Source organism: Saccopteryx leptura, chromosome 5 (assembly GCF_036850995.1).
Source record: "Saccopteryx leptura isolate mSacLep1 chromosome 5, mSacLep1_pri_phased_curated, whole genome shotgun sequence".
Taxonomy (NCBI): Eukaryota; Metazoa; Chordata; class Mammalia; order Chiroptera; family Emballonuridae; genus Saccopteryx; species Saccopteryx leptura.
This window is the reverse complement of record NC_089507.1, coordinates 193,164,018-193,186,228: the sequence shown is the minus strand read 5'-3', so window position 1 is coordinate 193,186,228 and position 22,211 is coordinate 193,164,018. Positions and strand designations below refer to the sequence as shown.

At 43.8% G+C, this 22,211-nt stretch overlaps 1 protein-coding gene across 1 annotated transcript in view; it reads left to right on the top strand.

Moving 5' to 3' along the window:
* Window positions 1–829: 829 nt before the first annotated feature.
* CDS2 (CDP-diacylglycerol synthase 2) overlaps window positions 830–22,211 on the top strand; it is a 40,177-nt gene continuing 18,795 nt past the window's right edge. Inside the window, exon 1 of the mRNA XM_066387236.1 lies at window positions 830–1,126. Coding sequence (XP_066243333.1) covers window positions 1,070–1,126 — 57 coding nt within the window. The 5' untranslated portion in view covers window positions 830–1,069. The remainder of the gene's footprint in view (window positions 1,127–22,211) is intronic.

Below are 22,211 nucleotides of genomic sequence, written 5' to 3'. Positions count from 1 at the left end.
AATAATAATTAATCATCATAATAAAAATTAAAGCACTAGAACTTGACCAGTGGTGGCACAGTGGATAGAGTATTGACGTAGAATGCTTAGATCCCCGCTAGGAACCTCAGGTTGCCAGCTTGAGCACAGGCTTGCCAGCTTGAGTATGGGGTCGCTGATTTGAGCGTGCTTGAAGTCCTCGGTCACTGGTTTAAACCCAAGGGCGCTTGGCTTGAGCAAAGGGTCAATGACTCAGCTTGATACCCCCACTTCCCCAGTCAAGGCACGTATGAGAAGCAAGCAACAAACAACTAAAATGAAACAACTAGAGTTGAAGCCTCTCATCTCTCTCTCCTCCCTCTCTCTGAAAGAAAAGAAAAGAAAACACTAGAGACAACTTTACAAAGTTTGGGGTTCACTTCCTTATCACGTGACAATCTCTTGGCTTTTCCACTCAGAGCCTACCCAGCATCTACTTACAGGCTGGAGGGAAAAGCCCTGGGTACGGAAGACACAAAGCCCAGAGCATCAAGCAAAGCAATGACTGAGACAGAGCCGCTAGTTGCCATTTCTCGCCTCCAGCAACCCGTTACTTTCAGGACAGAGGGTGCCAGCGCCTGCCATCCGCGGTCTGGCTGAGCTCTCATTGGCTAGTCTTCCCTCAAAGCGCACACGCCTTTTCCCGCCCTCTCACGTTGATGTCCAATGCACGCCTACTTCTTCCGCCATGGCCCGCCCTTACTGCCCCGCCTCCCCGGAGGATTTGCGCCATTGGTGGATCTCCTGTGATGGTGGCGGGGCGCGTGCGCGCTCGCTCCCGGGCCCTGCGAAGGGAAGGAGCGAGGGGGCAGGCGCTGGAGGAGGCCCAACGTGCTCCGCCCCAGGGAAAGGGCGGTGGCGGCGGCACTGGGCGGGGCCGAGGTCCGGGGCTGGCGTTGGGCTTGCGGTGGGCCCTGCGAGCTGCTCCGAGCTGGGTGCTGCTCAGGCGGGACGGGGCCGGCCGAGCGGAGTCCGCGCGCGTCCGCGCTGAGCTGCCCGCTCCGGGGGCTGCGCTGCTCTTCCGCGGCGACGTCGCTCCGGAGTCTCGAGCATGAACGAGCTGAGGCTTAGAGCGGTCCGCGAGCCGGACGCGCCGTCCGAGGACAAGGTAGCGGCGGCATCCGGGTGGGCGCGGCCCGGGTAGCGGCGGCTCCCGGAGGTCCGCGGGGGGCACGCGCCGAGGGGTCATTCAGCTCTTTGACCCTTTGTGTCGGCGAACGGCGGCACCGGGCTTGGGCAGCGCGAGGATCCTTGGCTGCGGGACCTCGGCGGAGCGCGCAGGGGTCCGCAAGCCGCGGTTCCCGGGGACGCGTCTCTGGGGTCCGATTGGAGGTGGTGGCTCCGCGGCGCAGGAAGGAGCGCGCGGGGGCTGCGCGCAGCCGCCTGCCGCGCGGGGCTGGGTAGGCGGTCCGCCCCTGTCCCCCACATGCCAGGGCCTTACTGGGCGTGAAGACGTCGAGACGCTGCCTGGCGTCCTTGGGCCAGCGACTCGACTCCTCTGTGCCCGACTTGGGCTTTCTACACCCCTCTAAAAAAATTTTTTTTTGGGGGGGGCTATCAAGACAAGGCCTTGGGCTTTGCCTTGTAGTTTTAAATCCCTCGAAAGTGAAATCCGTTGGTTTAAACATAGAGGTCTCTTGACACACGCAGTCAGCAGGTGTTGGAAGGTATACTCTCAGTGGATGGGCTTGTTTCCTGCTTTAAATGTGGGCTTTGATGGGGTAGAGGAAGGGGGTAAGAAAGAGGCCATCTTGCTGGGGATGCGGCTGGTTGGGGGGTGAGTGAGGGTTGAGGGGAGTAGACCCTTTTCCTTTAAGTGACACGTTTGTGTAGGGGAATTGAAGGTGAAGGGAGAATGGTTGTGATATTGTGGACGTTGGATGACAGCATAGGGTTGGGACTTCATGGTAGTACTTAGCAGGTGTTAATTAAGAGCACTGTAGTTTGCAGATTGATCTGGTAGTGAGTTACGTGTGGAATAGACTGAGGGAGCCTGCACCAGAATGAAAGAGACTGGCTAACTTGGGGGTTGCTAATGGGTGACCTGCAGATGTTTTTTTTCTTTTTCCCTTTGGTACCCATGTTGTTTTAAAAACAAGATTTCTCCTAACACTCTGAATTTCTTGCTTATATTAGATCTTTGAAAGATCTGTTATCATGTTCCCACCTGATTTTGGCCGGAGCTGAGGAACAGTTGTTCCCTCTAATCCCTGTTGACGAATGCCAGGCCAACAGCACCCACTTACGCAGGTTTTGATAGTGGGCAGAAAGGGATATTAGGGAGACGTCAGGAAGGAAGATAGCCCAAGATTTAGTGACAGGTGTAAAGAGAGCAGTTATACGAAGAAGAATGCTTTGGGTTTTAAACAACTCTTTTGTTGTTGCTTTTGACAGTGGGGCATACAAGGAGAACACTTCATATTGATTTTTAGAATATATTTTGGAGAAAATTGAGGGCTTCTGAGCAAGTTTAGGAGTCACTTATAGAGACAAGGTACTTGGAAATCTCTAATCTTCCCACGGTATTAAATACCTTGGTTGGGCCTGAAAGAACTCTGCCCCCACCCTGTATACTAGTTGGTGAGTATTCCAGAGGCTATGTGGCCCTGTTTAAGGCTGACAGGTCAGACTTGTTAAGGGGACTTTGTAGGCCGTGAAGGTGTGAGAAGAGGGAGGCAAAAGAAGATATGAGAGCTAGCGTGCTATATATTTAAAAAAAATTTTAAAGATTTTACTTATTGATTTTACAGAGTGGGCAGGGAGTATGGGGATGAGAGGCAGTTGCTTCAATCTAGCTGTTCGTTGGTTGCTTGTTGTACATGTCTTGACCCGGTAAGCCCAGGGTTTCGAACCAGTGACCTCAGAGTTCCAGGTTGGTGCTCTATCCACTGCGCCAGCACAGATCAGGCTAGTGTGCTATGTTTTTTAAAAGCTAATTAATTATAACAATTAGACATACTAGTAAAAACAAAACAAAAACATATACACAGAGAACCCCCACTGGATTACAAAACTCCTTGGATCCCAGAGAAAAAGTGATGTCCAGTTTCAGTCTAATAAATTAAATAAAGTAAAATACAAAAACAAACAACCCCATCCAAGCCCCACAAAGATCTCTTAAAAAAAAAAAAAAGAAAGAAAAAAGTGCTGGTTGATTAAATTCTCATCCCGTGTTTTAGGTAGGCAGGACATGAGGAGCTGTCCAGCTAAAGGTGCCTTCATTTTTCACAACTGCACTTAAACCACTTATAGAATGACACAATGTCTGGGGTTGTGAAGTCTGCTAAGTGCAAGTTGCTTCCTAAAACACAGCAGCTACTGTATTTTGTTAAAAGCCTGCTGTAGTCCATTAGCTCAGAACAAGGCAATCAACCCGTTACCCCATCACTGTATTTCTGAATTATCATGTCTGAAATTTTGAAAAATAAAGATAACATTTTAAGAGCTATGAAGTGCCTTTGCTGAATGTCTGTTGTAGAATTTAAAAAAAATTATTTGTTTTATTTCATAGATTGAAAAACCTACTTCCATGATTTTGACTTTGCCGGTATTCTTGTTAGAACTTAAGAAAATTAGAAATAACTAAAAAAGGAAATCTTTCTAGGGAAATGAATTGTGAGATGGGAACTTGCTTATTTTGTAGAAGAATTCAGAAAACAATATCAGGCCAATTTCTTGAAAAGAACTAGAACAAATTTGAAAGATTCTTTAAAATGTTACAGTTGCTTAACTATGGCAAAATTGTCTTGTAAGTAAGCAGACAATCATTAGTTTCAAAATAATCTGAAGAATGTGTTTATTATAAAAGTCAGAAGACATTTTGTTATATTTAGCATGATAGAATGGAATTTTTAGAGTCAGTTGCTAATAAAGGAAATGTTTTCCTTTGGGAACCATGCTTATAATTTTCAAGTCTGAAAGCACAGTATTGCTGCCAAACTAAGAAACTCGGCATTTAAATTTTGAGAATGACCTCTTCCTTCCAACTATGTTTTTACAATGTAACTTAGGAAAGAAGAAGATGAAACATGGGCCAAAAGATTGGCCTTTTTTTTGAAGATTACATCTTAAATTTTATGGGTTGGCTTTTCAAGAGACTTTGTTTTTGAGGTTAGAATGAAGGTTTGGAGTTTTCTGCTGTACTTAGATGCTGGAGTGCTATGTAAATGAGAGCTTAAGGCTTCCCTTCTAGAGTGATGAAACCAGTATATCGGGAGGAAATAGTGACATCATTTAGAGAGGGGAGTTGAAATTTTAACTGAAGACAGTGGTTTAAAGCAGGGGTTTAAGAGTCAGGTAGATCCATCTTGAGCCTGGGTTCTGCATCTAAGAGCTGTATAACTTTGAGCAAATCACTTAACTTGTATAAAAACCTCAGTTCATTTCTAAAATGGAGTAATGAAACAGTATGTGCATCAGAGGATATTCAGGTGGATTAAATGAGCATGCGTGTTAGGTAGGGCAGGAAAAGTTACTTTGTTGTAATATGTTAGCTGTTGTTGTTTCTTGAAACATGCTTAAATCCTGAAAGATCATTAAATTTTCAAGTTACAAATGTTTGAAGTCGTCTTTTCCTGTTCCTCACCTTTTAAGGAAAGTGTTATGGACAGAGCTTGGCCTTCTATGACCTATCTTTTTAGTTCATTTTCTTGCTGAGCTTTTAAGTGCTTAGAATCACAGTCAAGCTTTAGCTGTAAAAGAAGTATTGCTATGTACAATTGTCTTCTCTTCATAGCACTAGCTATAAGATATTTTATGACAGTGGTGAATATTCAGAAATAGTTTTCTGATATATTTTTAAGAGTGAACTACTAAAATAATAAAATCTTGCTTTAATGCTATAATTCAGATGTAGGAGAAATGCTTTGTTTCTCTCAAAAAAATTTTCTTTCATTGAGATATACTTTGGTATTGAAAAATCAGTGAATTTTAACTGTGGTTCTCAGACTTAAAAGTAGGGAGAAACAGTGAAAGATTGATTTGTCATATGACCCATCATTTTAAGTTTCTTAGTTTATGTTGATCAAAGAGTATAATTTCATTTTAAAAATTCAGTTACTCCCCAATTTATGAGTATTTAAAATTAGTTTTTTTTGTATTTTTCTGAAATGAGAAGCAGGGAGACAGAGAGACAGACTCCTGCATGCACCTGACTGGGATCCACCTGGCACACCCACTGGGAGGCGATGCTCTGCCCATCTGGAGCGTTATTCCCTTGCAAGTGGAGCCATTCTAGGGCCTGAGGCGGAGGCTGTGGAGCCATCCTCAGCGCTGGGCCAACTTTCCTCCAATGGAGCTTTGGCTGTGGGAGGAGAAGAGAGAGAGAGAGGAGAGGAGGTGGGGTAGAGAAGCAGATGATCGTTTTTACTGTGTGCCCTGGCTAGGAATCAAACAAAATTAGTTTTTTAAAAATAGATTTTATTTATTGAATTTAGAGAGAGATAAAAGAGAGAGAGAAAGTGAGAAACACAACTCATAATTGCTTCACTTTAGTTGTTTACTGATAGCTCTTGGTATGTGCCTCAACTAGGCAAACCTGGGGCCTCAAATCTGAGACCTCAGTGTTCCAGGTCGATACTCTATCCACTGTGCCACCCCGGGTCAGGCTTAAAATTTGTTTTGTTTTGTTTTTAAATATAATTTTATTTAAAATGTTTTGTGTTTGCACAAATTCTTGATTTTTTCCTTACAAGAATTTATATCTTTTAAAAATGTTAAATGCCTCTCATCAGATGTTAGAACTAGAAGGGATCCAGAGGTTATTTTATAAAAGTGGACACCAGAGCCCATAGGGTTTACTTACTTTGTCGCACAGTTGTTTAGATACAGAATAGTTAATATTAATATGAAGCTTTTCTAATTCTTGTTTTTTTCCTCATTATGTTGCATACAGATACAGAATTAGTTTATAGACTTTAAAAGCTTCTGTATAGATTGACCTTGAAAGATAATAAATGCTCAAATATCACCTGTTTTTCTTATGTGAATAAAAAAATAGCAAAATATTTCCAAATGTCAAATATAAAAAAAAATACTCAGACATTAAATTTGTAGATTTTGAGAATCAATTTATTTTGGTAGAAACAGTTGATTAGATCCAGTTTTCTTGTTTATTGAGTGACTGGTGATTCTATATTTTGGAGCCCATTCCTGAGAGCAGTCACTTTGGGTATCCTAGAAGGGACCCCTCCGTACGGTACAGGCTCCTCACTCTGAACTGCGTGTGAGGCTCCTCAGAATAAATGCTTTCTGGTTGATGGATGGCTCTTAGTATCAGAACTGTTTGTTCTAGCGCTGATCATTCAGTGTTCAACACACCTTCCCCTTAGGACAGTCACAGAGTCTCATGTCTTCTGTACGCCACCTCTGTTAGCTCGGGGTGGGAGCTGGTGCCTGTGTTCATGAGAAAAATGCCCAGGATTTCATACCAATTTTGGCTCCAAATAATCCATTCTCTCTACACTGATTTGAAGAAATCCTATAGCTTGAATGCATCTGGGAAATCTTTAAAATGAATCTTTTACCTAAGTTTTTAGTTCAACGAATCATTCTTTAAACTATTTGAAAAATAATGTGAGCGTTAATATTTCTGATTTGCGCACTCACCCATCATTTCTAGGACCCACCTAGGTGGAGTATATTGAACTTGTTATTGTCCCAGTGGGCTCGCAGAGTGGCTCTCCTGCACACAGCTCCTGAACCTGTACCACATGCAGTGACAGCCCGGGCCCTCCTGACTGGCACTGGAGGCTGTGGGGGGAGAAAGCACAGCCTTCCCTGGATTATACGGCCTCTGGTTTGGGAAGGAGACGGAGATGGAGGGACCGTGACACTTGGTTCTTAATCTGCCAGGGTCTTGTTGGAAGAATACTAATTTGTACCTGGCATTGGACAGGGAGGTCTTGCCTACAAGCCTGGCTATGTAACGGTTGCCTGGTTGGGGGCACAGTGCCCGCTAGGGCAGACCTGGTCCCCATTAGGCAGCTAGCCCGCCCGTCCCTGATCTTTGTTCTCATGCAGTTTGCCCCAACAGTGGGGTTGGCACAGGGCCCACTTAGTTGAGTGTCTTTTTAAGGAAAGTTAAACTTTACTATGTTATTTTCACTAGGCAGTGCGTGGTTCAGAATTTGATAGGTGCTGAGGGGGCACTGTGAACACCTTCCCCAGAGCAGCCAGCCCTTGTTCCTGTGGGGTGCTTATGAGAGGCTGCTGTGTGGAAGCACCTGACCGGTCCTTCCAAAATCAGATGTCCTTTTGATTTGTTGACCTTTGTGTTAGTGTCACCACAGGGTAACTTCACAGGTCCAGCTGGAGCTTTTCTGTGAGGATTTTTTTGTGTGTGTGTGTGAGAGAGAGAGACAGGGAGAGACAGACAGAGACAGGAACGTCGAGCTGTCCTGTATGTGTCCTGACCAAAGATTGGACTGGTAATCCTCATGCTTTGGGATGACGCTCCACCAACTGAGGTATCCTGCCAGGGCTTTATTTTTTATTTCTTGATTGATTTTTAGAGAGAGAGAGAGAACAAGGAGAAGGGATGGGGAAAGGAAGCCTATATATGTTGCTTTACTCAGTCATGAATTCATTGCTTGCTTTCTGTGTGTGCCCTGACTGGGGATTGAACCCACAACCTTGTCATTTTGGGATGACGTTCTAACCAGTTGAGCTAACCGGCCAGGGCTAACTTTGTCGTTTTTGAAAGAGCCCTTGAGACCTGGGATTTACTGGTCACACTCTCTGTTCCTGGGTTTCTGATGGGAGCACATCTGTCATTGATCCTGGACCCCTCAGGAGGGACTCTCAGAGCCTCATCCCCACATCTGTGTCCTGCTAGTCTTGTGATTTCAGTGGCCTGCAGGGCATTCTTAGTTGCATGCCCTCAGTCAGCATAAACTTACTTTGTCTCAAGTGTGACTTCTCCTGTCTCCTCTGTAAGTAAACTCAGGGCTCTGCGCTGCTGCAGCTTGAATCCACTTGTCCCTGTGTTTCTGCTCCCTCACCCCGTCCAGGTCATAGGTTCTAACCAGGTGTTACCTGGATTCCTTATCTGTTGCTCTTGCGTATTTCCCATAGTTCAGGAATTGACGCCTGCACTATTGTAAACCCTTCTAATTGATTTGTTGTTCCATTTATTTATTTATGTATTCATCCGTTGATTCTTGTATGTGCCCTGATCAGGGATGGACCCCACAACCTTGGCATGTATCAGAACAACACTCTAACTGAGCTAACTGGTACCTATACTTTCTTTTCTTTTTCTTTTTGATTTGACATAGAGGAAGGCAGAGAGGGAGAGAGACAGAAAGACAGACAGAAATGTTGACCTGTTTCTGTATGTATGCCCTAAATGGGGCTTGAACCCACAACCTTTGCGAATCAGGATGATGCTCTAACCAATTGAGCTATCCGACCAGGGCTATATTTTATACATTCCTGTACAATGTGTACTACTGTTTTACAGCTTTATTTTTCTACTTAAGAATATGCCCTAAACATCGTTAAGATCTTTAAAAACTCTAACCCAGCATCATTTTTGATCCCTTTGTTGTGTGGCTGTACCTTAACTTATTAAAGCAATGAGGCATTTAAGTTTTTTGCTCTTGTAAGCCTGCAGGAAATATTCTTGTAAAAAAAATAGAAAAAACTTTCTGCACAGCATGATATTTTGAGATAAGTTCTGTTTAGAGCTGTGAACTCAAAAAGGGATATACATTGTTTCAGCTTTTGATACAAATAACATGTTTCCTTTCCTCAGTAAATTTGTAGCCACCATAAATGCCAAAGGGTCTGTCCATGCATGCCTGTAGTCTCTCCTCCCCGACAAAGGAATACTGTCTTCACTTGTGTCTTGATCTTAGGCCTTATAGCCTACTGGTTAGCAGCACAGATTTGGAGTTGGACTGCTTGGTTTATAACCTGGCTCCACCACTAATTTGCCTCAGTTTTCTCATTTGAACAATGGGACTCAGAATGGGGTTGTTCTGTGGCATTATCATGCCTTTCCTATACAAACTTTACCTTAGAACAGCGATGTTCAACTGGTGTGCTGCAGGAATTATAAAAACATGCAATACCTATTTAGTTGGGGGCATGGACCTCTTTTCCCTTAGATTGTCAAATAAAAAAAATGACAACAGCCAACACAATAGTCATCCAGTGTGAATGAATGAAGTACCATTTTTTTTGTCATTTCGGCAAAAATATATTTTTTTGGTGTGCTGTAGAATTTTAGTAATTAGTTTGTGTGCTATGAGATGAAAAAAGTTGAAGGTCGCTACCTTGGCATAACCAAATTTTTTGTTAGGAGTTTAGTAAGAGAAGTCTTTCTCTCTGTTTTTAAATTTTAAGATCATGCTTTATTTAAATAACTGACAGAAGAATGTAGGACTAACATTTCTAGCAGTATAGTAGACTGAATACCCTAATTAACTCTCTCACTAAGAATAACCAAATGGCCTGGCCTGTCTGTGGTGGTGCAGTGGATAAAGTGTCAACCTGGAATGCTGAGGTCGCTGGTTCGAAACCCTGGGCTTGCCTGGTCAAGGCACAGATGGAAGTTGATGCTTCCTCTCCTCCCCCCTTTCTCTCTCTCTAAAATGAATAAATAAAATCTTAAAAAAAAAAAAAAAGAATAACCAAGTGGGTAGAGGGATTGAGCAAAAAATGAAATAAAGAGAAAAAGCTCATGGACATGGACAGCAGTGTGGTAGGGAGGGTATGGGGGGAGGTATAGGGATAAAATACCTTTCGCAATATACTGATAAGCTGGCAAAAAAAATTAAGAACTTTTAAAAGTCAAAACCTATATAAAAGCAGAACCATAATGATAAGCATTAAAGTCAGCTTCCATTTAGAGGACATTAGCCAAACCAAGTAAACTGAAGTTTTGGGAGAAGATAATTCTTTTTTTTTTTTAATTTTATTTATTTATTTATTTATTTACTTATTACAGAAACAGAGAGTGTATCAGAGGGAGGGATAGACAGGGACAGACAGACAGGAACAGAGAGAGATGAGAAACATCAATCATTAGTTTTTCATGGCGTGTTGCAACACCTTAGTTGTTCATTGATTGTTTTCTCATATGTGCCTTGACCGCGGGCCTTCAGCAGACCGAGTAACCCTTTGCTGGAGCCAGTGACCTTGGGTCCAAGCTGGTGAGCTTTTGCTCAAACCATATGAGCCTGCGCTCAAGCTGGCAACCTTGGGATCTTGAACCTGGGTCCTCTGCATACCAGTCCGATGCTCTATCCACTGCGCCACCGCCTGGTCAGGCAGAAGGTATTCTTTATAGCAGTGGTCCTCAACCTTTTTTGGGCCACGGACCGGTTTAATGTCTGAAAATATTTTCACGGACCGACCGTTCTTTAGGGTGGAATGGATAAATGTATCATGTGACCGAGACAAGCGTCAAGAGTGAGTCTTAGACGGATGTAACAGAGGGAATCTGGTTATTTAAAAAAAATAAAACATTGTTCAGACTTAAATATAAATAAAATGGAAATAATGTAAATTATTTATTCTTTCTCTGCGGACTGGTACCAAATGGCCCATGGACCGGTACCGGTCCGTGGCCCCGGGATTGGGGACCACTGCTTTATAGGATAAATGGAAAAGAAGTAATAGAATATCAACATTTTCAATTCCCATTGAATTAATAAAACGAGATAGTAACCATTAGTGATGCTGCTGTCTCAGAGACCAGACATGGTGTGTCTCCTGATGGAAGTATACAATACTACTAATAGAGGGATCTTGTCCAAAAATCATAGCTGAGCCTGATCAAAACTCTAGTGCCAAGTACTAGTTTATGGAAAGGAACAGAAGAATACATTGAAAAACATGCTTTGGGACACCCAGACAACCCTCTAATGAACTGAGCTACCCGGCCAGGGCCCGAGGCAGTGGTTTAAATCCTGGTCTGACCTGTGGTGGCGCAGTGGATAAAGCGTCGACCTGGAAATGCTGAGGTCGCCGGTTTGAAACCCTGGGCTTGCCTGGTCAAGGCACATATGGGAGTTGATGCTTCCAGCTCCTCCCCCCCTTCTCTCTCTTGTCTCTCCCTCTCCTCTCTAAAATGAATAAATAATCCTTATGGTAGTCATTGACATTCATTTCAGTAGGATATTGAGGTAAAAGGCACGGGCTCTGTCTGCCTCTTCAACAGGAAGTTTTGAGTTTTGAGAGACAGCTGCTCTTACAACATTAGAAGCAGGAGGTTGCTACTTTTGTTGTTTCGTGTGTGTGTGTGTGTGTGTGTGTGTGTGTGTGTGTGTGTGAATGGAAATGGTTCCTCTTGATTGATGACACATGAATTCTGGGCTTCTGCTCTTGATATTAAGAAGGGCAAGGGTTGATGTCTGGCCCTGGAAAGTGACTGTTTGACTTGAAATGGCTGGTGGGGGAGAGGAGACAAGCTAAGAGCCCAGTGAACGAGCCATTGGTGTGCTACCAGAGCTTGAAAGAAAAAGCTTTTGAGAAGAAAGGAAAGGTCAGTGTCAAGCACGACAGAAACGTGCAGTAGCATGAGGAGTAGGGACGGTTTTATCCTGCCAGCACTATTTCCCACCGTGGCCCAGATATCATTCATGGAAGGTGATGGACCTAAGTGTTTCTGTTTTTTGTTTTTTTTTGGAACAATAAACCTTTATACATACATTTGCCATTTTATGGATTTTGCTAAGCTCTTATATTTTTTAGCCTCTGTTACCTTACAAAATAGCCCTGTAAAAGGAAAAAAACCCCACAACAATAACTAGCACTTTAAACATTGTAGCAACATTTCAGGCTACTGTACCAAAAAGTAGTCCCTGTTCTGTTTAACTGGAAAGTGACTGAAAACTAAAAATGATAGTGGTTTAAACAAGATAGAAGTATATCTCCTTATATAAAGTCTGAAGGTCAGCATTCCAGCAACTTCTCAGTGTCAAGGATTTAGGTTTCTTCTGTCTCGCTGTTCTGCCATCCTGACTATGCGACTTCTACCTCTAGCACAGGATGGCTGCTGAAATTCCAGCCATCACATTCATAGTTTAGAAAGCAGGAAGAGGGGAGGAGAAAAAAGAGGCCTGCTTCTTTCCTGTAAAGACAGTTCCTAGAAAATGCACTCATTATTTCTGCTTATATCGCATTGGCCAGAACACTGTCACATGTCCTGGTCTGGCTGGAAGGGAAGCTATATGGAATGTCCTTTCTAAGTGGCCTTGAGCTTGGCTAAGCAGTGGGCTCTCCTATTACAACAGAGGAGAAGGAGAATGGATGTTGGGACAACTAGCCATCTCTGAGCACTTTCATAGGCCTGAAGGTATTTTCCTGCCTATTAAAAATTGGCAGGAGATCGACACAGCAATGAAGAAGAAAAGCTGGAGGAAGATGAGGGCGGAGGGGACCAGCTGTGTTGGTTGAAGGTCCCTTCCAGTGGTGGCAGGTGGCAGATTCACTGACAGTGAGGCAGAAAGTAAAGGGGGCTGGGAAGAAAGGGGTTGGGGGTGGAGCAGAGTTGTAGAATTCTAAAGGTATAGGCCTTGGGCATCTTCTGGTGTGTGGTACATAAATGTTTGCCAAACAAAGAAATAATGTGTAGCCTGACCAGATGGTGGTGCAGTGGGTAGAGCATCTGCTTGGGATGCTGAGGACCCAGGTTCAAAGCCTCAAGGCCACTGTCTTGAGCTTGGGCTCATCCGGCTGAAGCATAGGCTCACTAGCTTGAGTGTGGGGTCGCTGACTTGAGCATGGGATCATAGACGTACCCTGTAGTTGCTGGCTTGAAGCCCAAGATTGTTGGCTTGAGCCCAAAGTTGCTGGCTTAAGCAAGGGGTCTCTGGCTTGGTGGGAGCCCCCCCCCCCAGTCAAAGCACATATGAGAAAGCAATCAATGAACAACTGAAGTGCCACAACAAAGAATTGATGCTTCTCATCTCTCTCCCTTCCTGTCTGCCTGTCCCTATCTGTCCCTCTCTCTGTCTCTCTGCCTCTGTCTCTCTCTCTCACTAAATATATATATATATATATATGTAGGGAACTCCCTGCATCCCAGTGTCTCCCAAGTATGTCCAGCACCACTTTCATAAAAGTAGAGGAAAAACCAGGGCCTTAGTACCATGTCCCTTAATCATCATATTTATATCTTTTGATCTCTGTACAACAGAGCAGTATTTGTTACCTAACATGATGATTGTGAGTTCTTAGAAAATTGCATGGAAATGACCTGTTGAAGATAGCCAGAAATAGTGCTGCTTTAACAAGATGGCTTTGGATAAAGGTTATCTTTGCACATGTATCTTTTCCCCACTATTGCAACAGAAATGTGTCACCCAGCTGTTGGCACAGTAACTTGCTGGAGATGGCACAGCTACTAGAAGAGCTGGCATTGAAACCCAGGTGTCCTGCTTCCTGAAGGGCCTAACGAGGATGTCATAGTTAGGCTCTTATTAGCGCGATGTGGTAGTTCTCTGGAGAAACGAATCAGTTATTAATACATGCCGTCTTCAAAATAACAGGTCCTTGGTGGGGAAATAACTAAAAGATACACTTGAGAACTAGTGCCATTATGTTGCATGTGGACATAGGCTCAGGGAAATTGGCTGGCAGGCCAGAGATATGATTGCTTTTGGCCAGTTTTTTGCATAGGCTGAACTCTGATGGCGTAGATCATATATCTTTTCTAGTCTCTTCCACTGTAGGTTTATAGTGTCCCAGTTTTATAGTGCTTTGAGTGTGAGGGTGCTCATGGATGCCCACGGACCCCCTTCATTGCTGATCTTTGGCTGTTTTTAATAGAATCTCCCACTGAAATTCATTCAGTCTGTGCTGCTTGGACCCTCCAATAATTGTGCGAGAGCAAGGTCCATATGAGCTTTGTTTTCTCCCAAGGATGTCAGCCAATCACCCAGTTTTCTCTTGAACAGTTGGCATTTCTATCTCCTATCGGTCGCACAGAATTCTCTGTACAGGGACTTTTCAATTTGCACATAGTGAGCTGTTGAAAAAGTGCCACTGGGGAGTGGCTATTTTGAGAACTTGTGACAAAGAACTGTTTCTTCCGGAGATATCAGTTCTCCTAGGGACTTCTCACCAGACAAGTGACATCTCATTGTTCCAGAGGGTTTCACTTACTTCCTGGTAGCTGTGGCGGACATCTTATTTCCTAGATCTCAGGAAGAATTATCTCAATTCTCGGGTTTGGTGTTTTAACATGTTACTCTTGCATTTCACATAGGTCCTAAAATATCCAGGACAATAAAACGAGCCCCTGCTTGAAGTTGAGGAAACAAAGACTTTTATTGTCCTGAGGGGGTCATAAAGTGGACGAAAACTGGGATGGTTTGAGATTTTTCAGGAAATTTGGTGCAGAATTTCCAGCCTTTATTGACTACTAGTCTGTCATCTTGGATGAGTTCAGTACAGGCATACGTTGGAGATACTGCAACACTTGATTGGTCCACTGCAGTAAAGTGTTGTGGACCCAGTGGTGGAAGGTCTTGCCTTCAATTTGTAAAAAAACCCCCCAAAACACCACATCTCATCTGTGAAGCACAATTAAGTGAAGTGCCAGTATAAGTAATGGGGTTGTGGGCGCTGCTTGGGGCTGGTTCTCCTGAAGAGAGTCACGGGCCAGATGGATTCATCTGTGTGCCTCCAGGGCTCGCCTGGTGTTCTGAGGTGGTTAGCACTGCCTGAGCAGGGGCCGGGGAAGGGCTTGTTGAGGGTGGATGTTTGAACTGGAGGAGCAGAAATGTGCCTGGAAGGATGGACAGAGAAAGTCAGGCGGCCTCAAGTGTGATGGGAAGGCCTTGAGCCCCGTGCCAGAGAGCTCAGGGGAGGCCAGTAAAGATGTCAGGTTCGTTTTGTTTTTGTGTTGTGAGGCAGTGATTGTTATGCTCAGAGACCGAGTTGTCTTTGCCAGTTACTCATTTAGCACAGATTTGCTGTGGGAATTATTATCTTACAAGCCAATAGCACATAAGATATCTCTTCTTTATTATTTTATAGAATATCTCTTAATAAGTAAAATAAAGAAATAACATACTCTAAACAAATGAAAGATTAATCACACTATTGTTCCAGGTAAGGGGAAGTGAGAGGGATAAAGTCCAAATTTAATATGAGGTGTACCTTTTCGTACGAGTTAAAATACATAATGGGGCCCATCGCTAGGGAAGATGCCAGTGTGGGAGGCAGGCCGATCTCTTTCACAGGCCGGCTGCGAGGTTTATCACCTCTGTCTTCCTGAAGTGCCTTGCCAAGAAAGGAGGAATGCCCAAGGCTCTCTCAGAGTTGTTAGGCTAGGAAGAGCCACCATGCCCAAACCAAAATTCTCAAATGCCACTCACAAACTCTCCGTATTTATTTTCTAAATACCTTCCTGCCATAGTTGCTTTCTCCATACCTTCTTATAGGTGAGCCCCCATAGGGGCTGCTGGTTGCCTGTCAATGACAACAGTTGTAGAATGGTAACATCTTTGCATTGTTATATCAGAAACTTTACTTCTAAAAACAACTTTTTATCTTTGTAATTGTCATGACCAAGTGGATTAAAACAACTTGATTTAATGCTCTAGCTGGATAGCTCTATTGGTTAGAGAGCATCATCCCAGTGTGCAGAAGTTGAGGGTTCGATCCCCGGGTCAGGGCACATATAGAAATGTATTGATGTTTCTGTCTCTTTTCCTACCACTATCTGTAAAATCAATCAATAAATTAAAAAACAACGTAAGTCATAAACAAGTGGATTTGAAATCATTTTAAACCTATAACAGTGTCAGCATAGTCAGGAATGAGAGGCTTAGATATATTCATTTTGTACTTTTTAAAATTATGGAAGCAATACTTGTTTTGTGAAAAATGTGGAAGTAACACGAAAGTATCCTAATTTCACTACCAGAATATAATTGCTATTAACATTTTCATTATGTCCCACTAATCTTATGCCTAAGGTTTTAAAATGGCTGCTTCTGTTCTTAGACGTACAGCCTGTTTCTTTTTATAAATAATACTGTAATGAACATCCTCATATAAATTATGTATTTCTCTAGATACTCACTTAGGGGGTTTTCTAGATATGGAATGACTAGATCAAAGGAGATAAGAACCATTTAAAGGGTTTTCATACATATGTCCAAGTAACCGTTTAGAAGGGTGGTATTGATTTATGTTTCCAGGAGTACTATATGAGTGTACTAGTTGTCCCTAACCCTGGTCCACAGTGAACATTCTTTTCATCTACTCATTCAGTCGGATGTGAGAAAAATGGTTTCTCATGGCCATTTTATTTTTTTATGTTAGCGATTACTGCAAAATTAAATAAACATACAGGTTATTTGTATTTGGCAAATTGTCTTTCTCTTTTGCTAATATTTTTTATTGATATTTTAAGAGTTTTTTTTTTTTAATGGTTAAAGAAGTGAGAGAGCTAAACTGTGGTATTGTTCTTAAAGGATTTAAAAACATTGTATTCATTTCTCGCAGCCATGCTCTGTGATAGCCTAGGATAGCCTTGGGCCAGGGGAGCTGCTCAGCAGGGCTGTGAGGTTATTACAAGGCCTGAAGGGGCAGTGGCCAGCTGGCCACTTGTATGCATTTCTGGAGGAGGGCTTACTGGATTATCAGAGGTACTGGCTCCTGTTGACAGGGATGAGCAAAAAGGCCTGAAACTCAAGTTAGACTTGGAACCCCGGTGAGCTGAAGCTGAGTTCATGCTTTTTGCCGGAGCCATTCCACCTCCCTGGCCTCCTGGTCTCTCAGTGACACTGCTTCCACGGTTTGGCCAAAGAGCCCTTCACACAGGAGGACCTGGGACTGTCTGAGGGTTCCCAGCAGGGCCATGGGGGCGTAGGAGCCTTTCCCTCATTCTGCGTCAGTCAGTTCGGGAGAGGAGGTGGTGACAGTGGCTCCGAGCTCCTTGGGGCCTGCGAGCTGGAGGAGGGCATCTCCGTGCTGACCCTGCAGGCTGCGGGCGTGTGCGGCCTGCCTGGCCTGGAGCAGCTTAGCCCCCGGTCCTCGGTGGAGCCCTCTCTACTCCTGCCCCTCGTTTCTTCACCTCTATTCCTTCTCCAGGCTTCTGTGGAAATCTGCTGTCCAGATGCTGGTTAAGTGCTGTCCTTGCCCTCCAGCAGCGTGTTCTCTGGAGTTGGGCTTCTTGTCCTGTATTTCTGTAGCTTCCACGCCATTCAGTCAAGGCATGTTGACCCATCATGGCGCTTCCTGGCAGGGTGGCAAAGCTGGCTGTCCCAGGAACAAAGGAGGCAGAGCGCGAAGGCACAGCTCTCCTGCTGACAGGGTCATAAACTCCTGGTCACTGTCAGTCTGGGCTGTTCCCAGCACAGGAGGTTGTCAGGAAGTTGCGGGGTGCTAAGGCAACTGTGAAGATTAGCAGCTGGCCGGGCAGTGCGCACCAGGCCTCTGGTTTCAGGAGGAATTTGTTGAGCTTAGTGTCTGGAGTTGAGGAGCAAAAAGAAAATAGTGGCATGTCGGTGTTTCCTTTTCATATTGCAGTACCATGCTCCGGTCACGTGACTTTCCCCATGTAGGTTAAGTTGCTAAAATAAGTAAAGTTAAAAATTTTATTCAAAATTAAAACTTACTAGAATGTATCAAATCAACTTCATCTTCTAAATTCAAAATTAAACTTACTAGAATTTAAAATGCAATGAATGCTTTGAAAGTGTACATCAGCGATGACATGGATTTCAGCATATTTCTGTTTAACTTTCTCTGTGCTGAAATCTAAGGCTGGGAGTAGGGGAGGGATGAGACCATGGAACTGCAGTTCTTTCCTCTCAACCTTTCATCTCAGATCACACCTGTAGTGTTGGATAACACTGAGGGATTTGGGGGGGGGGGGGGCACCGACTGTAGCCTTTTAATTGCTAATGTACTGTGGTTTTTGGTTCAAAGACAGCATTTCCTGTTTGTCTTTAGTTTCATCACTGGTTTGGAAATTTGGTTCATTATTAATTTCTTTGAACTGGAGTAAGAGTTAGTCTTCAGGCAGACGTTTTGCTCTGTTGATTTTCTTCCTCTTCTTAAGGATTATGGAAAGAAAAAGGCTTCTAAATGAGGAAACTTAGTTTGTGTATATCTCAGCTATAAATGGGGCAATGGAGAAGCTTGTCATTTAGAATGCCTTTGTACCACACAGGTGCTGTGTTTTTTCCTTTAGTTTTTAATCTGCAAAAGGTCAACAGTGCCCTGTCTCCCCCTTATTCCTGCTCCACCCCCACAACCACCAACATTATATGGTGACTTAGTTTACAACATATGTCTCTGCATTGTCTCAGGCCTTTCAAGCTTTTTTGGACCTTGATCCACAGGCATAAATACATTTTATATTGTGTCCTGATACAAGGTTGCATATGTAAATCACTTTGTAGCAAACATTTCCTGAAGCAGTACTTTTACTATCTATGAAACATTCTAAAGTTTTCTGTTATGTTTGATTCTCAGTCTGCTTTTTATGTAAAGTTTTACTGAAGTGTAATACTCGTATAGAAATGGGTCTGCATCATAACTGTACAGTGGATGACTTCATAAGGTCAGCACTAAGCTTATCTCTGCAAGCCTGCCCCAGATCAGATCAAGCATTGCTGGCACCCGGAACGCTCCCTAGAGACTTCTTCCAATCGGTGCCTCTGGGTTAGTCACCACTAGCCTGACTTCTGGTATCATATTTTACTGTTTTTTTTGCCAGTTGTGATCTGAATTGATTTCAAGAGCCGGTAGGTCTCAACCCACAGCTCAAAAAACACAGCCTTATCTTGTTTTATCTCTCCAGTACTCTTGCGATGGGATTGATTCGTTTTGTAGGTGAGAATCTAAGGCCCAGAGGTGACATGACTTCTTTCAAGATCACACAGCTAGTGTTGGTCCCCTTCTCACGCTGGAGATGCTCCTCTCCCTGAGATAGAGCGTCTTGCTTCTTTGGAAAGTCAGTTGCAGCCTATTTTGTTCTTTTGTCTAGTTTTTCACTCCATCTTATGTTTACAGGATTGATATCCATTATTAATGTAGCTTTAGTGGATTGCGATATTACTGTCCTTAAGTACCAAGAATGGCTTTTGTTTGTGTTTTTGTGAATATGAGAGTTGTGCACATTTGTTCATTGCTCTGGAGGTTGTGTGGCTTGGAGCTTTTATGGCATTCATCGTCTGCCCCCCCCTTCCCCCCCCCCCAGTGAAACTCAGCCGGGGCATAGATGGCATGCGGGTGTGACACAGGGCTTGGTCTAGGTGTGCCTGGCTCCCACCCCCACTGTACAGCAGAGCACTTTGCTGACTTGCATTTCCTTCCCTACCTGTGGAAATTGGTGGCTAGATTTCTTTCCACCCCACATCTCCCTCAGGCTCTGGAACGCCTACCTGCAGGGCAACGTGCTGAGCTGCCCTTTCCTCCTCAAGCCTTTCTGGCTGTGAGGCCATTGCTTCTAGCCAGGGGCTCGAGGAGTAACTGCTCTGAGAACAGTGGAGGCTGATGTTCCTGTCTACCCCAAGAGTCCTTGACTGGGCACTGGGCCTGAGGACCCTATTAGCTGTGAACTCGTGGATTGTTTTGACTCTGTCCATTTCTAGCGGAGGCCTAATTCTGAGAGCCTTGGCCGTCTGAGTTCTCTGAGCACTGAAGTGCAGGGTCCATATTATTGGGGAGACAGCCTCTTCATTCATTAGATTAGCTCCTACAGCATGCCCAGCTGGAAGATGTTAAAAACAAGACGACAGGTCCCAAATGCATTACTTATGTTAAGCTCCATGTCACCAAACTGAGATGTGACTTAACAGTCTTAGCACTCCCCAAAATAGAATCTTACAGTAGTCAGCCAGGAATTGCTTGATCAGCACTAGTTAGGTGATTTGCCTGATCGACCTTGCCATCCCTGACAGGAAAGGGACCTTGCAGTACTCTGTCCTTCTGCTCTTTTTGCCTGTCATAACTTCCTTGTTCTCCCCCTTCTCGCTGTAGAGGTCTTTCACTTTGTTCAGCTCCTCAGAGCTTCTGTCTGCTGGATTCGATATTGCCTGGTTCACGAATCATTGACTAAAAGCCAATACGATCTTTACATTTTATCACCTGAATTTCATTTTTGGATCCCATTTATGTTAAAAATAATTACAGGGGGTCCTCGGGTTACGACAGTCTCAACATGATTGTTTTGAGTTCATGATGCTCACTTCCATAAAAACTTAAAAAAATTAAGATGTGAATGTTTCGGCTTACGCTGTTAGTGTCGTCCTTAGGGACTACGTGGGCGGACTAGTTTGGCTGCACATGGTGGAAGAGGATACAGTAATGTGGCACATGAGCGAGGGAGTTGGTGTCCCCAGTGCACTTACCTACGCCATTTTGGACTGTTAAAAGCGCAAGTGTTCTGTTTGTGTTAGGCTAGCATGTGTTTTGACTTACATCAAAATTCAGTTTATGTCACTGTCATAGGAATGGAACTGTGTTGTAACCTGAGAACCCCCTGTATGTTTATGTCCATTTACTGAATTTTGTTTTTTGACAAAGGAAATATAGGATAATGACCTGTTAAAGTGTCCTTGTTGCAGAAGTATAATCTTTGGGTAGAAGGTTTGCTACCCCAAGCATTAAAAGAAATTCATTTCTTTAAATTGATGAAACAGCTGACTTTTGGATTTTTAGAAATTTCACTATGGCTTAGAAGATTTAAAAAATATATCAGATAACTGAGGTGTTCAAGTTTTGCTGCTCATTGACCTCAATCCTCAGCTGAGTTGGAGTTGGGTAGAGACAACAGCCAGCCTGTTCACAGTGTGAAGATTGAGTGGCCATTACTGTTGCATTTGTTATTAAGGTATGCGTAATTTCTTGGTTAGCGCATCTGGCTGTCTTTGCTTGGAGCAGAGACCACTCTGGCAGGGAACTCAGCTTCTGGAAGCCCACGGTGTGGGAGGCAGGAACAGATAGATATACCTGTGCCTTCATTGAGGTACTCGCTGTATTGTGGTAGCCTGGAACTGAACCCACAGTATCTCTGAGGTATGCTTGTGTTTCCTTGTGGGGAAGGCAGTCAGCAGCTCTTGAGATTTTTGAAATTGTCTTCTCATTTTACTACTCACCTTTATTCTTCACGTTTGATGGCTGCCCTTGTGACTTTCCTAAGACTTGCACATTCCTTCCACTTACAGAACTACAAATCTCTGTACACTTGGTAAAATGGAGATATTTTGTGTAAAGCAGGCTAGCTGTTGTGGTGTGGTATTTACCTTAGTTATTCCTTAACTTGTCAGCTTCTCTCCCTTCCTCCTTATGTGAAGAAACATTTATCGAGGACCTATATGCCAGGCAGCATCGCATGCCATGGGGATAGAGCAGTGAAAAGTCCCTTCCCCATGAGTTTATGTTTCAGTGCAGGAGACAGACAAGTGTGTAATAATTTCGGGTGATAGTGATGTTAGGAAGAAGAATAACGGATGTGTTTCTTGGTATGAGTGTAGCATCTTGAAGTGCTAGCTTTGGAAGAGGACTTCCAGTATGCAGTCCAGTTGGCTCAAAGGACAGATGTGTGGTGGCTTTGCTTGGGGCATTTTCCATTATTCAGGGGAAAAGAGTGAAAATGTGCCGACTTATACATTTGGTAGGGCCGGATTGAATCATTTAGGGCTCTAAAAGGTTTCACTGCACCTCCTTACTCAATATTCCTGGCAACACATTAGTTGCTGTCTGGAAATACAGCTCATTACCACCCTGGGTTTTATGGGTGCCTCCTGGGGGCTCCCTTCCCCTCAATCATTTTAACCTTTGCCAAGGGTTGAAATCACAGCCCTTTTAGTTATTAGTTGCATTTGTATAACTGGAGCTCTAGGGTTGTCTTGCCCACACTAATAATGGTGGCACCCATTATTCTAGGCCTTACAGAAAAAAGTTGATGAATTGAATTCAATGAGTTTAAAAAACACTCTGAGCTTTTCCCAGATTCAAGGTAAAGATTGAAGGTAAACAAAGCTGAATAGGGCTGTCCTTATGCTTGATGAATTTGAAACCTAAATTCAATCACGGAAAGTGCCCCTGTACTGTCTGGAAGTGAAACGGTTCCTAGCCAGAATTAGGTTTAAAAAGCTGGGTCTCCTACACGCTCTTTTGTGTCCGTTCTCTGGAGTGCTCAGGGTGGCGGGCAGCTCCCTGTGGAGGTACTTAAAGTGCAGTAGCCCATCTGGAGTAGCTGAACGCAGAGAGTGTGT